At 48.4% G+C, this 16,247-nt stretch overlaps 1 protein-coding gene across 2 annotated transcripts in view; it reads right to left on the minus strand.

Moving 5' to 3' along the window:
• Positions 1-3,044, minus strand: part of MTHFD1 (methylenetetrahydrofolate dehydrogenase, cyclohydrolase and formyltetrahydrofolate synthetase 1) — a 73,826-nt gene extending 70,782 nt beyond the window's left edge. Inside the window, exon 1 of one of the 2 annotated variants that reach the window (XM_006276202.4) lies at positions 2,933-3,044. In XM_006276202.4, the coding sequence (XP_006276264.1) occupies positions 2,933-2,973 (41 nt within the window). In that variant the 5' untranslated portion in view covers positions 2,974-3,044. Of the gene's footprint in view, positions 1-860; positions 908-2,932 lie in introns of those variants that run through there. The other variant, XM_019479972.1, reaches the window with a different exon arrangement.
• Positions 3,045-16,247: the final 13,203 nt, after the last annotated feature.

Consider the following 16,247-nt stretch of genomic DNA (forward strand, 5'->3'; position numbering starts at 1 on the left):
ACCTATGACTTGTGAATGATCAATTTGGAAACTACTCATTGCATCAGATTAGGCATCACATAAGGCATGAATCAAGTTACAACTGCACCAGCTATTGTTCCCAAGGACCTGCTACACTTCAGGTACAATTTCTGTACCAAGGGTAACAGGTTTGCAAAAATAAATGTGCAAAGCCCCCCAGGATGACACTAAATTCTGCAGGCATTACATGTAAAATCCTGAGGTGATGAATCCCAAGACTATGAAATTTCAAGCTCTAATGGGTTACACATGAAACTCATGAGATCTCATCCTTGCTTTGCTGCCAACCAAATTAAATAAGTCATTTTGGTTGAAAATTATCGGAAGCGGTCACTGATTCTGAAGGACCAACTCAAGATGTTTCAGGGCAATTTTCTGAATAGCTAAGCACCCAAATAAGGCTGAGCCAGTGGAGCCTGCAAAGACCCAAACCCCTCTTAGACCCAGGCCCCAATGTCTTACAGCAGATTGGGGGTCACTTCCTACAACTTGATCTCCCAGGGCAGGATCTCAGGGTCCCAAGCTGTCAAACAGTCGTATCCCACACAAATTCTTCTTCTGATGAACGCCTATTTAGCGCTTCGTACAAAGTTTTTCTAGGACTAAGGGAAGGTCTTTAGGTCCTTTGCTCCACATGGATGTTTAGCAACAACAGAAACAAGGATAAGAGCAGAAAACACAATACACTACATTTGCATCTCTCCTCTATCTCCCTACCAAAATCTAGGAAGGGTTTAACAGCACCAAACAAATAGAGAAGGGACTTTAAAACCAAGCAGAGATTTCACCATAGTGCAAACATTTCAGTAAATGACTTATCTCAGCATGAAGATACTAACTGGGAGTCAGTCGCAAGCCACTGGATTAGCATTCAGGTCATGGGTGCAATACAGAATGAAAGCAGAAAAAAAAAAGAAGAAATAGGAAGAAAACATTTTTAGAAAGCAGCATTGTTATTAAGTAAGATTAAAATGAAAAGTTTCAAAGCATTTCTAAAGACAGTTAAGAAACAGGTGTTTTTCTCCATGGAGTACTGTCTTGACACTTTTGGCCTTCCCTGCCTTGCACTTCTACAAGAAGCTGACAATCTATAGCACCATCCTAACTTCCTTTATTACAGGGCTGCTCACTGACTGGAAAAGCCACCCACACTGGCAGCTTGCTTTATTTATAGACATGGATCCTACCAGATGTCACCAAGATTATTATTTGGAGAGGTTATTACATGTATGATTTGGTCAGAGATAGAGACCCCCTACTGTGAGGCAATGGACAGGTATGTGATAGGTACTTGGGTCAGAGTCCATTCCACTTATTGGGCATCTTAGTGGACTTAGGCACTTGAGCAGGGTGGAGCAGAATTGTACTTAAGTCCCTGAAAATCCATTAAAGCAGGGGTCAGCAAGGTTGTGCAGTGGGCAGCAGCTTTCACAGAGCTTAGCTCCGAGTGTGGGCCACACTCAACCCGGCCTGTACCTAGAGTGCTTCCAGCTTTTCAAAATGGAAAGGCGGGACACATGCCTGCCTGCCTCTCCCCAACTCGCAACACAGAAGAGCAGAGTCAAGTGGAGCCTGAGGGGGAGGATGTGGGCTACCCATTGTGGGCTCAAGGCTCCCTGCCCTCCCCTGGGGAATCCAAAGCCAGCTGTGCTGCTATGGCGAGGCACCTCCTATCCGCCCAGCAGCAGCAGGGGGCACAACTCCATGCCACTGCTGGGCCGCAGGCAGGGGGCACCTCACCACGCAGGCACAGCTGGCGTGGGACTCGTGGCAGCAGCACTGAGCCTCTTCTCCTGGGGAGAGGGCAGCAGGGCAAGGAACCCTGAGCCTGTACCCTTCCCCACCCTGCAAGCAAATCTGGGAGGGCACATGCCTCCCATGCCCCCTTCTATGTACCACCCTGGCTGGGCAGCGTCCCCAGCCCCAGTAGCCCCAACCCCACTCCCTCCCTTGCTGTGGGGGCCTTTATCTGCCCCCCCCAACTCACCTGCAGGGAGCTGCTCTCCACTGCTGCCTGGCTATATTACCAGCGTCCTGCTCCCTCCAGTCCCCTTGCAGGCTTGAACCCTGTCAATCTGCAATGGGAAACCCACCATTTCCCATGTTTTTCTTCTGTGAAAGGAAAACCCAGATCACTGCATGATACTGGGAATCTGGGACAAATGCCATCCTGGAGTCATTCAGCCTGGGACCGGGACTTGATGTTCGCATTTTGGGACTCTCCTGCCCAATGAGGGATGAGTGATCACCCTACCTGCACCTTCAAAGCTAAGCCCAGAGCTGAAGCCACAGTTTCCCCCTCCTCCAACACCACAGCTGCTTCTCCCCGCACGTGGGGGAAGCACGAGCATCTCCCCCATCGCTCTCCCCAGAGCGCGTAAACCAGCTCCACGGGCTGGACCCGGCCCACAGGCCGCAAGTCACCAAACCCTGCATTAAAGCATCTACCTCTGGAGCACGCCATCCTCTGAGGCTAAACACTCACAGGCGGGACCATCGTTTCCACTCGCAGCCCACATCGTTTTGAATCGCGCCCTGCTCCGCTCACCAGGGGAACTTGGGCTCCCAACACCTCGGGCTCTCTCCAGAGGTCCCGTTTGGTCTAGGAGGCGCGGATCTGCAGGGCTCGATGGCACTGCGACTCTTGGGGGGGGGGGGGAGGGGGGGTGTCAAAAAATTAAACCCTTTTCTGGGTTAACAAATCCACTAAGCGAAGGAGGAATCTGATCAGAGACCCCCCAGGTTACGATGTTCAAGTCCCTCTTAACGCGCACTCTGCCTCTTAACTCGGATTAGCCGCGCCGGTCGGCGGGGACAGACGTGACGCGGATGACCCCGGCTCGAGGCGCCCCTGCCCCGCGACACCCCGCCCCTGCCGGCCCGCGGCCCCCGAGACCCGGCGGATACGTACGCGGACACCGCCTTGCCGCTGAGCACCTGGGCCGGGGCCATGGCTGCTGCGCTCGCGGGCTGCGCCGCCGTCTGCCCGGCTTCCCGCGCAGGCCCCGCTGCCGCCGCGCGCCCGGCTTGCACCGCCCCTTCCCTGCTCGGGCGGAGCCTCCTGCCCCGGGGGGGCCGGGGCCGGGGCCGCGTGTCCCGTGACTGCCGCCCGGGGCCAGGGAGCCGTGCCCAGGAGGATGAGCTGCTGCTGGCTGAGCCCGGATCCGCCCCCACCCCGCAAGCAAATCTGGGAGGGCGCATGCCCTGCTTCTCCTGTGCACCACCTTGCCTCGGCCTGAGTGGAGGCTGAAAGGGAGCGCCAGGGGGTTTTCCTCTCTCCTTCCTGCAATGCAGGCCTAGGAAGCTGTGATTCAGCGGCTCCTGTACTCTGTAGTGTCCCTTTCCTCCAACAATGTGCTGCAGCTGACTCGCACAGTGCATTGACGAGATGTAGGGGGTGCACGTGAACCCCCTGAGCGTGGCGGTGCACCCCCTGCAAAAAGGCGCTGTCACCACTGCAGGTAGTCGCCACTTGCCACCCCTGCCTCACTGCCAACACCGCCAACGGCATCTGCAGGCGGTCCATAATTGCTGCTGGACGCCGCTGCTGCTGTCAGCGGCATCTGCGGGTGGTCCCTGACCACCAGTGACCGCTTGCCAACCCCTCCTCTGCTGCTGACAGCTGCCTGGGGGAGCTCCCTGCTTGCCACTGCCATGCTCTCACCACCGACACCACCTGTGGGAGCTCCCTGCTTGCCACTGCCATGCTCTCACCACCGACACCACCTGTGGGAGCTCCCTGCTTGCCACCACCATGCTCCCACCACTGACACCACCTGTGGGAGCTCCCTGCTTGCCACCGCCATGCTCCCACCATCGACACCACCTGTGGGAGCTCCCCGCTTGCCACCGCCATGCTCCCACCACTGACACCACCTGTGGGAGCTCCCTGCTTGCTGCTGCCACGCTCCCACCACCGACACCACCCGTGGGAGCTCCCTGCTTGCTGCTGCCATGCTCCCACCACTGACACCACCTGTGGGAGCTCCCTGCTTGCCACCGCCATGCTCCCACCATTGACACCACCTGTGGGAGCCCCCCACTTGCCACCGCCATGCTCCCACCACCGACACCACCTGTGGGAGCTCCCTGCTTGCTGCTGCCACGCTCCCACCACCGACACCACCTGTGGGAGCTCCCTGCTTGCTGCTGCCACGCTCCCACCACCGACACCACCTGTGGGAGCTCCCTGCTTGCTGCTGCCACGCTCCCACCACCAACACCACCTGTGGGAGCTCCCTGCTTGCTGCTGCCATGTTCCCACCATCGACACCACCTGTGGGAGCTCCCCACTTGCCACCGCCACGCTTCCACCACCGACACCACCCGTGGGAGCTCACCATGCTCCCCCAGCCTCCAGGGGCACAAGGTGTTCATGCTTGTACAGTATAAGAGTGGAAAAGCTTCTGCTGACTGGCTCAGACCGTGGGCCCATCTTCCCCAGTCTCCTACATCCACAGCCTGGATGTGTTAAAAGTTCTGTGTCTCACAGGGGCAGAGAGGGGAGGCTGAAAGGGAGAGTGACCTGAGTCTTTCCCCACTGTTTCTCTCTCACTTGCAGCCTCCAGCATTTCAAATCTAGGAAGCTCTGATTCAGTGGCTGTGCCCCTCACTCGCAACAGTGACAGATGACCCTTTCTTCCAAGCATGTGTCCAATCCCAACCCTGCCACACTTTTAGCTTCTCTAAGACTCATTCCTTGGAGTCTTAGACCAGCAGAGACTCCCTATGCCTGACAGAGGGTGATGGCGCCTGAAAGCTTGCTAAGAGCTTTTCCCCAGCTACTCAGTTGGTCTAATAAAAGACATCAACGTCTACCCAAAGAACCTTGCCTGTCTGTGTCCTTAGACCAACACGGCTACAAGCAAAAATCCAAAGCCTTTTTTAATCTGGCTAAACTGGCAGCTTCCGCCACATCTAGTGGCCATGAGTTCCCCCCTTTCCACCCTGCTACGCAGTCAAATTAAAGCCGGATAGAAACCAGCTATACAGTTGTCACACATTTTCAGGTACTCACTTAATAGCTGGATAGTCATTTTGATCATGTGATCATTATTTTGCACTTGTGGCCAGCCTGAATTTATTGCGACTCACCTGTGAATTGCATACTATATGTAACGTGTAGCAGGGGTCTCAGGCTGCACAGCAAAGGAGGGCTTGAGTACGAGCCTAAGTAGGTTGATTCCTTCTGCAGCCTGTGGAGAGGAGGGGGATCTAATCCAGTGGTTCTCAACTTCATTAGATTCCAGGCCCCCCTTTGGAAAATGTCAGCTCTGAGTTTTCTTTTTTGTTTTAATACAGAACAATAATAGAGCAGTTTTTCAGTTGCAGAGAACTCAAAGCCCACAGCAGGTTAGAACGGTTTTAACACTGGATTTCTATTTGAAACCTCAGGGTTTATCATTGAACCGTGTTTGCACACTTAGCAGTGCTGTGGCACCCTGGTTGAGAATCACTGCTCTAGTCACAGGAACTAGTCACTGTTTTGTTGTGAACCCAGAACTAGGGGCTAAAATGAAAATAAAAATCCCAGAGCTGGGTGTGCACTGGGCTGTCTGACTAGCCACCTGAGACGCATCATTTTTTGTACAGCAGATGCAGCTTCACAACACAGCCTGGCTAAATGGGACACACTTGCCAGCGCTTCACTTCCTGTCCCAAAGAGATAGGTATCCCTTTTGTGCGCTGTTAAGCTGCTGCTGTGTTGCACACCAGAAGTGGCTGCCTTTCAGTGGTGAGTGAAATCATCCCTAGCTATATAATAATAAGCACATGCATTTAGTGTACTGGGTGTCAGCCATCCCACTCACATAGCTGTCATTAGGCAGATGTTACATCTAATATAGTTGGCACTCCTAGCTAAATGTGTGCTGACCTTGGTGATCAAAGGTTCAGTCTCTGGCGATGATTAATGCTAGAAGCAACTTTTGCCCTGAAGGATCCCCAAATATCTTACAAAACCACAGGAGTGCAACAGCCACATGACAAATGGCACAAATAGGGGAGGAGGGAGATTTTGGCCAAGTGCCACAGAACAAACGTCTCTTTTTCACAAGAGCTGTTAGTTATTGCCAGGACCCTGATCTTTAATTGTCTCACGGAAGAGGCTAATCTGCAATAAGTTGCCTGGTTATATCTACCTCAGAGCAGCAAAGACATCGGGTTCCATCATACAACACCAGGCATAAGCATCCGGAGGACTGTTTGGTAAAGGGGGCGAGGGCTTTACCAGCCACCAGCTGCGCTACACTAACTGCTCAGGTGCATGCTCTTACCCCATGGGAAGTGGAAGTAAACCACTATAACATATTTCTTTTTTCACTGGGGGCCAAGCTACCACGGTTTAGGTTCTACTTACCATGAGGCAGGTATCAGAGTAACAAACCTGATAAAGCTCCTTCCCTTTGACTGTGGTGAACTGATTGTGTGTCCCTATCCTTAGTTCCCAGTTCTGTAAGACTACCTGTGCAACTAATGCTGCTGTTCCCTACTCTCTAGCTCAGGAGTAGAGGCCATTTAGAAGTGTCTGAAGTGCTACATAAAGGACACGATGCCCTGCTGAGACAAGCTGAGTCTGCCTTTGCTTATCAATGTCATACAAAAAGTATTAAAAATAAGGCGCCAACCAGAAGAGAACGGGATGCCATGGCTCTAGAACAGTCATTGCACATTGAACATGGATGTTGAGGGCTTTGCCACAGCACACCTTTAAGATGCTGGGGAATAGAAAACAGAGGCCCTTCCCGAGGATAAATTGTCAAGGGATTACGGAGAGGAAGAGTCATGGGACATGTGTGGGCTGCTTCACAAGTCCAAATAACTTTACTTTAAATCCAAACATTTTGAATACGAGTAATAGTATTTCCCATCATGATGTATGAATTTGTACTGAATGTATTGAATACGCTGACATATGGCTTTGCATTGCCCAGAATTACGTATACATGTATAATACATACTTATTTTCTGATGTAGAGAGAGACATGCACAATATTCACATTGCTGGAGCTGGAGGCTTTTCTGGCGGTAGAACCCCAGCTCTACCTACAATGATGCAGCTCCTGTGAGTGACGGCTGCAGGTCAGCCCTTCATGTTCTTAATTGTCCTCAGGATGCAGGTGATAACTGGTAAATGGTGAAGTAAAAGCTAGTTATCTGTGAGTGTGTCTTTTCTTCCTTTCAGTTTCCTTTCCTACTTAGCCATGCAGTCTCTTTCATGCTTCTTGCCTGCTGTCTTTTCTTCTTACCGCATAAAAAACTCAATGTCTCCCCAGCTCTGAAAGAACTTCATTGAGAAAGGAACTATCTAAATTTCATAATACCTTGTAAGCCTAGAGATAAATACCAGATCATTCCCTTAATAAGCAACCTGCAAAAGAGAAAAAATGGTGCTATTTTCAGCTTTCATGATACATAAAAAAAGCTTACAAGACTACTTTCTTTTTTTCCCCTGTTCCCTATTCTCCATTAGAAACTCGGCTTCCCTGTTTTTCTCTGAATGACCCTACAGGCAGCTGTAGGTTTGTACAATTAAAATTGAGAGAAGGGCTTTTTCCAGACTGCTTAAAATTCTGTCCTATTTGTTTCAGTTCATGCCTCTTCTCTCATGCCTGAATAAACAGTGGGAGAGAATATGAGTTTGTAAAAGAATTCAGAATACAGGGGTATTTATTCCTTCCATTAAAGCCTGGGAGAGCTCACAGAAATGAAAGATGGTATTCCTGAAATGGCTAGTGTGAAAATACCAAGGAAGGAGGGAAACATTAGAAGATCCCATAAGTGTACTGCCTGCATATTTAAAAAGAATCAGACAGACAAAGAAAAAAGCCCCTCCTTTTGGAAATATTTTAGGTTACCTTACCGGAAGAATTCTTTAGCCAAGGAGTGAAAGGTATCGGGCTGTGTCATCACAACAGTTGCCATCTCCCATGACATTTCTTTGAGTCTTGTGATGTGTTGATTTAACCATTTTGGTGCAAATAATGAGACATGTTAGTGTCATGAAAAAATGGGCAGCTCTGAACATGGTACTTGTAAACTCAGCTGTCACTCTCCAAACTTTGTTAGGAGATGGAAAGGGGGAAACTTCAATAGCCAGGTGGAGGGGGTAGATTGAAAGACTTCTTCACTCTCATCTTGAGAGTTGCCACATTTCAGTTGTTTTTCTCCTGTCCTCTGTTTGCCTCCCAGGCAGCCCAGGGTTTAACTTGGCAGCTCCCAAAGTCTGCTTGTTTGCTTTCACATCCACCGCCTGTTACACAATATATCGAAAGTCATAGATTCATAGATGCTAGGTGTCACAACCCAAAGTTGTGATTTTTGTTTTGTGTGTGCTTTGGCACCACTGAATTATTTCCCACCAAATTGCAGCTTCTTTGCATGGTGGAGTTTTCCGCTGCAAAGGAGAACCCCGGGTGCAAAAGAAGTTCCCGCCGTTTTGTAGCTTTCTTTGCAGGGTGCATTTCTTTGTTGCAGCACAGAAATGCACATTGCAAGGAGTTCCCGCCATTCGTATTAAAATTTGTGCCCCACCATTGGCTAGTTCTAAATTATGCACACGTGGCGGCTAGTGATTGGCTTGCTAGCCGTATAAAAAGCTTGAGTGGTTTCCGCCCAAGTTGGAGGACTCCACGAACACCAGGAGGAGGAGACTTCATGCTGTGTGAAGATCTCCAAGCGCTGCGGATCCTCACGGACCCAACGCGCCTTTCAAGCAGGCAACAGAGGTCTGTTCAGCCTCTAGCCTCTCCCCGTCACCGAGCACAATCCCGACGTATCCTTCTTCCCTGAGCACAAAAAGGATCCACGGAGCCTAGCAAACTTCGTGTGAGTGAGTATATTCAGAGCTCTTTACCGTACGTACTTTCTCCGGTTGGGATAACGGGCTCGCGGTTTAGAGCCTCCAACCGGATGGGCTAGAAGAGTGTTCACGGGGAGGAACTCTAGTCCATCTCTCTTCTTTTCTATCTGCAACTGTAACTCAAGCAAATTTTCTGCCTGCACCGCGACCATCTTTGGTGTAAGTAAATAATCTTTCAATCAACCACTACGCCTCTGTGACTAATTCTAGCTCACGCGTACCAAACCACCCCACGGTTTTCTCCAGCCCTGTGTGCCCGGGCTGCTGGCCACAGTCCGTGTGTGCAAAGACGGGCCCAGCTCGCCCCCGGCCCGCACACTAGGGTCGGAAGGGACCTCAATAGATCATCGAGGTTATGGGTTTGCTTTTCAAAAAAGCCATGAAACCTACAAAATCCATGCCAGAAATGTATCTTTAATGGTACTGGTGAGCTAATAGCTGTACCCATGTTTGCAATAGGCCATTGTGTGTTATGATTTCGTGGGGAACTGACCTCATGCTGACTCACTGAGGAATAGCAAGGTCTTAGCAGTCCAGTGAAGATGGACCTCCTTTTCCACAGATCACTGGCCAGAAAAGGAGAAGTTTGCCTATTTGCTGCTAATGCTTCTGGCTGTAGCAGCTGCCTGCCCAGGAGAAGCTCCACTGACCAAAATACGGCTGCACCTCTACAGAATGTCTGAGTCTTTATGTCAACTGGGGAAATTTAGTGCATTCAAAATCAATTTAGCAAAAGTAGGATTATGCTTGGTTTAACCCTTGATGTTCACAATGACACATTTAAAAACATGCTAGCTGGTTAACCCCATATTGAGAGATGATGAAGTCCTAATATGAAACCTAAATAAACCACAATCAGTTAACATGCTTTTTAAAAAGGATTGTCGCCTATATTAAAGGCTAAGCTGTATTTATGATGATGGTAATATTGGCTGTTAGTTACTGGGAATTCATGACTAACATTTTGAAAGACTAATCCAACCCAGTTCAACTAGTTTATACTGAAGGACTGTAAAAGCCATAACCAATCAGTAACATAGAGTGTTACTGACCAATTTTCACTCTGTTGCAGAGCTGCAGCTATTCAAAAATGCGGGCCAAAGCTACCATGGAGCTGAGGATGGCATCCCAAGTAAAGGATAACAAAAAATTGTTCTTTAGATATATAGGGAGTAAAAGGAAGGCCCAGGGAGGAATAGGACCTCTACTAAATGGGCAGAAGCAATTGGTGACGGACCGGGGGGACAAGGCTGAACTCCTCAACGAGTTCTTTGCCTCAGTGTTCCTAAGTGAGGGGCACGACAAGTCTCTCACTGGGGTTGTAGAGAGGCAGCAGCAAGGCGCCAGACTACCATGCGTAGACCCTGAGATGGTGCAGAGTCACTTGGAGGAACTGGATGCGTTTAAGTCGGCAGACCCGGATGAGCTCCATCCGAGGGTGCTGAAGGCACTGGCCGACATCATTGCAGAGCCACTGGTGGGAATATTTGAACGCTCGTGGTGCACGGGCCAAGTCCCAGAGGACTGGAAAAGGGCCAATGTGGTCCCCATTTTCAAGAAGGGGAGGAAGGAGGACCCGGGCAACTATAGGCCAGTCAGTCTCACCTCCATCCTTGGCAAAGTCTTTGAAAAAATTATCAAGGCTCACATTTGCGAGAGCCCAGCAGGAAAAATTATGCTGAGGGGAAACCAGCACGGGTTCGTAGCAGGTAGATCATGCCTGACCAATCTAGCCTCTTTCTATGACCAGGTTACGAAACGCCTGGACACAGGAGGAGGGGGTGGATGTCGTATACTTAGACTTCAGGAAGGCCTTCGATATGGTATCCCACCCCATACTGGTGAACAAGTTAAGAGGCTGTGACTTGGATGACTGCACGGTCTGGTGGGTGGCGAATTGGCTAGAGGGTCACACCCAGCGAGTCGTGGTGGATGGGTCGGTTTCGACCTGGAAGGGTGTGGGCAGTGGGGTCCCGCAGGGCTCCGTCCTTGGACCGATACTCTTTAATATCTTCATCAGCGACTTGGACGAGGGAGTGAAGTGTACTCTGTCCAAGTTTGCGGATGACACAAAACTGTGGGGAGAAGTGGACACACCGGAGGCAGGGAACAACTACAAGCAGATCTGGACAGGTTGGACAAATGGGCAGAAAACAACAGGATGCAATTCAACAAGGAGAAATGCAAAGTGCTGCACCTAGGGAGGAAAAATGTCCAGCACACCTACAGCCTAGGGAATGACCTGCTGGGTGGAACGGAAGCGGAAAGGGATCTTGGAGTCCTAGTGGACTCCAAGATGAACATGAGCCGGCAGTGTGACAAAGCCATCAGAAAAGCTAATGGCACTTTATCGTGCATCAGCATGACGAATAGATTCAAAGAGGTGATACTTCCCCTCTATCGGGCGCTGGTCAGACCGCAGTTGGAGTACTGCGTGCAATTCTGGGCACCGCACTTCAAGAGGGATGCGGATAACCTGGGGAGGGTCCAGAGAAGGGCCACTCATATGGTTAAGGGCTTGCAGGCCAAGCCCTATGAGGAGAGACTGGGGCACCTGGACCTTTTCAGCCTCCACAAGAGAAGGTTGAGAGGCGACCTTGTTTGTGGCTGCCTATAAGTTCATCGTGGGGGCACAGAAGGGAATTGGTGAGGTTTTATTCACCAAGGCGCCCCCGGGGGTTACAAGAAATAATGGCCACAAGCTAGCAGAGAGCAGATTTAGACTGGACATTAGGAAGAACTTCTTCACAGTTCGAGTGGCCAAGGTCTGGAACGGGCTCCCAAGGGAGGTGGTGCTCTCTCCTACCCTGGGGGTCTTCAAGAGGAGGTTAGATAGGCATCTAGCTGGGGTCATCTAAACCCAGCGCTCTTTCCTGCCTATGCAGGGGGTCGGACTCGACAATCTATTGAGGTCCCTTCCGACCCTAACATCTATGAATCTATGAATCTATGAAAATGGAGTACACTCACAGTAGCTAGCTTCGCACAATCCTTTTTACAACTAATTTTTATACCAGTAACATATAGTCTAATAGAATTAGTTCACAGATCTCGAAAGAAATACCCCAGAAATCCCACAATCCTGGGCACACAAAACATTCTCACTGGTAACCATCTGGCATATAAAAAGAGGAAACAGAGAAGTGCAAGATGTACACAATTTATATTTTTTAGTGGTAAGGAAAAAGGTCATTTACTAGACAATTAAAATAAGAAGCTAAATTGAATCTCATGCAAAGTTTAGCCAGGCTCTTGACAAAAGGGAGTTTGGCTGACTACTAAGGATGATGGGAATTTGGCTGACTACTTAGAATGACACTAGCAAAGCCTTATTCTAATAAGCCTACAAGCTAAAATAGACATCCAGAAATAATTGGCACTATTGTTAACAGTAGATACAATATCCGTTAATATTTTTCTATAACAGTGCATTGTCTCCGTATAAATATACCTTGATATTTAAAGCCAAGTAATTTGGCAAATTAAATATGAATGCAGAATCCAGAAATCCTACTTGTTTCTTCCTAGATATTATTGAACCTGTTGCTAACATAGCTTCCTTTCCATATAATATAACACTTGCCTGTTTCATAAGGATGAAGTTCATCATACTGAAGGGCGGCAGAAGGCAGGACAGGGTGGCACCTTAGAGACTGATTTGTGCCACCTTGCCCTGCCTTCAGCCTGACTTCAGACTAACACAGCTAAGCACCAAGTTCCATATAGAAGAGTAAAATAACTAGGATTTTCTCATCTTTTGAGTTTCCACTTGGGTTCTCAAGATTAATGATAAACACTTGCCGGTACTTACCTGCATTTTGCACTGGTTGTTTGCCGTTGGTTTCTTTTTCTGTTGCTCCTTTAGATGCTTTTTTGTCATTTTAATGTACCATTGTTCAGTTAACCTCCTGGCACATCCATGACCTTACTTCGAATACAAACTTCTTGTAAAATTTCTCCTCCTGAGGGAAAATATCTTGTTAACAGATTTAGCGTATCTTGTATTGTACTTGGTTTTGTTTGGAACAATACCAGAGTCCTTGAGATGCATCAGACCTCAAGTTATCCCAACTCCTTTTAGCTTTCAGGATGGGAGATGATTCAGAATAAGTAAAAAAAGTTTTAAAACGGTCATAGCTCCCCAGTAGTAATAAATACATTTAGCATAAATACAGCAAGTTGGATTTTTCGTGCAATATACAAACAGAAATTAATTAACTCTCAGAATTCCCTTTGTGTAATACGTTATAATCTACATTCAGATGAAGTAATTGAGGAAGAAAGATTAAGTGATTTACCTAAAGAAACATGAAAGATCAATGCTAGATCTGGGATTAAAACTCAAGTATTTGACTTCTAGCTCATGGCTGTGCGCACCGGGTCTGACCCGGGTCGCTTTCGTCGCTCTGCACGCGGGCTGTGGCCAGCAGCCCGGGCAGGCCGGATCGGAGAGGGCAGGCGCCGAGCTAGAATTAGGCACAGACACGTAACGGTTGATTTTAAGATTATTTTACTTACACCGAGATGGTCGTGGTGGAGGCTGAGAACTTGCTTGAGTTGCGGTTACAACAAAAAACACGAACACACGTGGAGGTTGCAAGGCTCCACGCAGACAGAACACGAACAATCACGTGGAGCTTGCTAGGCTCCACGCAGACAGACTCCGGATGTCCAGGACAAGCGTGCATAAAACTCGTCGTTACGTCTTATAGTAGGCTCCGTTCGAAGATGGGAAGAGGTGGGCGGTGGATCAGGCCGCTAAACTCCTCTCAGCGACACACAGGGTTTCTATTACCCTGCCGCACACACCCAGAGTCCCCACGAGATGGATGCGGAGTCCTCTTCGGCTTGGGCGGAAACTGCTCAAGCCTCTTATACGGCTAGCAGGCCAATCGCTAGCCGCCACATGTGAATAATTTAGCACTAGCCAATTGCGGGGCACGAATTTGCATACGACGAGCGGGAAATCTTTGCACTGTGCATTTCTGTGTTGCAAAGGGAAATGCACCCTGCAAAGATCGCTGCAAAGTGGCGGGAACACTCCCCTGCACGCGGGTTCTCTGCGCAGCAGAACTCCTCCGTGCAATGAAGTTGCAAACCTACGGGGATAATTCTTAGTGCCGAAGCACACACAAAAAAAATCAGACCTTTGGGTCATGACAATGGCTTGTTACTTCAGTACAATACCCAGTTCTTGGCTTGTGGCTGCATCGAGCTGTTTCTCCTTGTTTCTAACAGCTAAATTGCATTAAAAGCAATGAAAAATGTGCAAAATATGTTCCCTATATCAATGATTCTCAAGTAGGGGACCAGGACACGCTGGGGTGCCATGAGATCTTTTGAAGAGTACCACGAGGTGTGAGGAGCTAAGTGCAGGCTCAGGCTCCTCCGTGCCCCCGCTGCTTGGCCCCTCTGCAAGGACGTAAGCACTGTATTAAATAAATTTAGTTTTTGACATGGCAAGTTACTCAGTTCAGAGAATTGGGGGCATGGGACCTCCAGTCAAAATGGTGTGCCCAAGTCTTAAAAAAGGTTGAGAATCACTGCCCTATATTTTTTTTGTAAGCAGCTGTCACAACAGTATTGTACAACTGTGGCCAGTATTGCACAACTGAGGTGGTTTGCATGATTGTGAATGGGAGGTAAAGTGTTCATCTAGGGTGGCCATCATAGAGGACATTCCAGTTTTCTACTACTCTGTCCTCTGTCCTCTGTTGATACGAAACCCGGCGCCTTTATGTTTCATATCAGGTTTCATATCAATAGAGGACAGAGGACAACCGGACTGTCCTCTATAATGGCCACCCTAATGGCATCTCTATTAAAGATTTGCTCTCCCAGCCATTAGAGACGTCATTAAGATGAGACCTCCAGGCTGACTGGAGAAAATGAATCTGTTGATTCTCCTGTTAAAGGATGTAGGTTCAGATAAGGTCCAATGAGTAAGACTTTATTAAGTGTTTTCTTCTGTCTCTGGAAAGTGTTTTTTCTTTTCTAAAAATGGGGATAGTTCTTTCCCCTCAGGTTCATTCCTTCTTCTGTTGCTGGGGTTCAGAAATTTAGGCTCTAATTTTGTAGTGCTGGAATTGAAATTAAATGTTTCTTCTACTTGTCCTTGTCTCATGACTGCAGCTTGCTATTATAAAGGGACAGAAAATTGCAGAAGGATGGAGCCTAACATGACTGCCCTGGCTAGAATGCCACTGTCACATCCAAACAGAGGAGAAATGGATGATCCTGAGCTCTGAGCACCACATACAGGTAAAACAGAGTGAAGCACATTCACACTGACCCAGAAATGGGTCTAATTCTGATCTCACTTCTGATTCTCATCTCAGTTCAACGTTGCTGAACTCAGTGGAGTTACACTTGAGTTAGGGGGGAGATACTCATCCCCTAGTCTGAATCTATCTCCTGGCTTTCACCTCCACATAAAATACATCCTTCTTATCATTTTCTTTAAGGGCTGTCATAACTTAGTCCTACTCTAGCTAGCTGGCCCAGCATCTTTCACTGATGTCAGTCCCACCTTCTTTACACCAGCCTTTCCCACCCACCAGACAGTTGCTCCCATAAGCACTTCCTTGTTTTCTTCTGCAAGGCCCACTGCCTAGAGCAGTGGTTCTCATCCTTTTCAGACTGAAGGCACACCTCAGAAAAAGCCAGATCTTAGCTTTCACTCATTTTTAACCATGGAAAAATAGTAGCAATTCTTTTGTTGCAGTCAACTCTGAAATACCACAGCAGGTTTACCTCCAGGTTTATCTTGTGAATGGTGTAGGTGTTTGCACACCTAACAGTGCTAATAAGCAGCACCCAGTGTCATCTTCAACAGGATCTCATTGTACTCCAGAGTGCTGCAATGCTGGATGAGAATCACTGGTTAGAGAAAACTTACTGGTAAGATCCCAGCAGTCATTTTTTTCAAATCCTGTTTTAAGACTCACATGCCTAGAAAACCCAGCTATGCAAGTTGTGGCTATTCCATTTGCTTTTGTTTCATGTTTCTACTCTCACTCTTCCTCACCATCTCTGCCACAAAAAATGAAATTCAATCCATGCAGCTAACAACATTGGATCAACTTTTACCAAGTCCACTTGCTTGTATGTCATATCTCCTACCCTCCACCTAGCTTTTTAGTTTTAAGTCCTTCAGGCAGGGATTGTTTCTGTTGTGATTTTTACAGTATCCCACAATCCCAGCTAGAACTCTTGGGGTCTAACACAATAAATAATAAGAAGAGGGAAGACTTAGACCCTGTTGTCACCCCACTCTCCCCACATTGTGGCCAGTTTTTAAGTGTAATGATGAGCCTGCTCTCATATTCACTCCACACCTATATTCTCATTATGATTATGCACTTCT

The sequence above is a fragment of the Alligator mississippiensis genome, chromosome 2 (genome assembly GCF_030867095.1).
Source record: "Alligator mississippiensis isolate rAllMis1 chromosome 2, rAllMis1, whole genome shotgun sequence".
NCBI classification, from domain to species: Eukaryota; Metazoa; Chordata; order Crocodylia; family Alligatoridae; genus Alligator; species Alligator mississippiensis.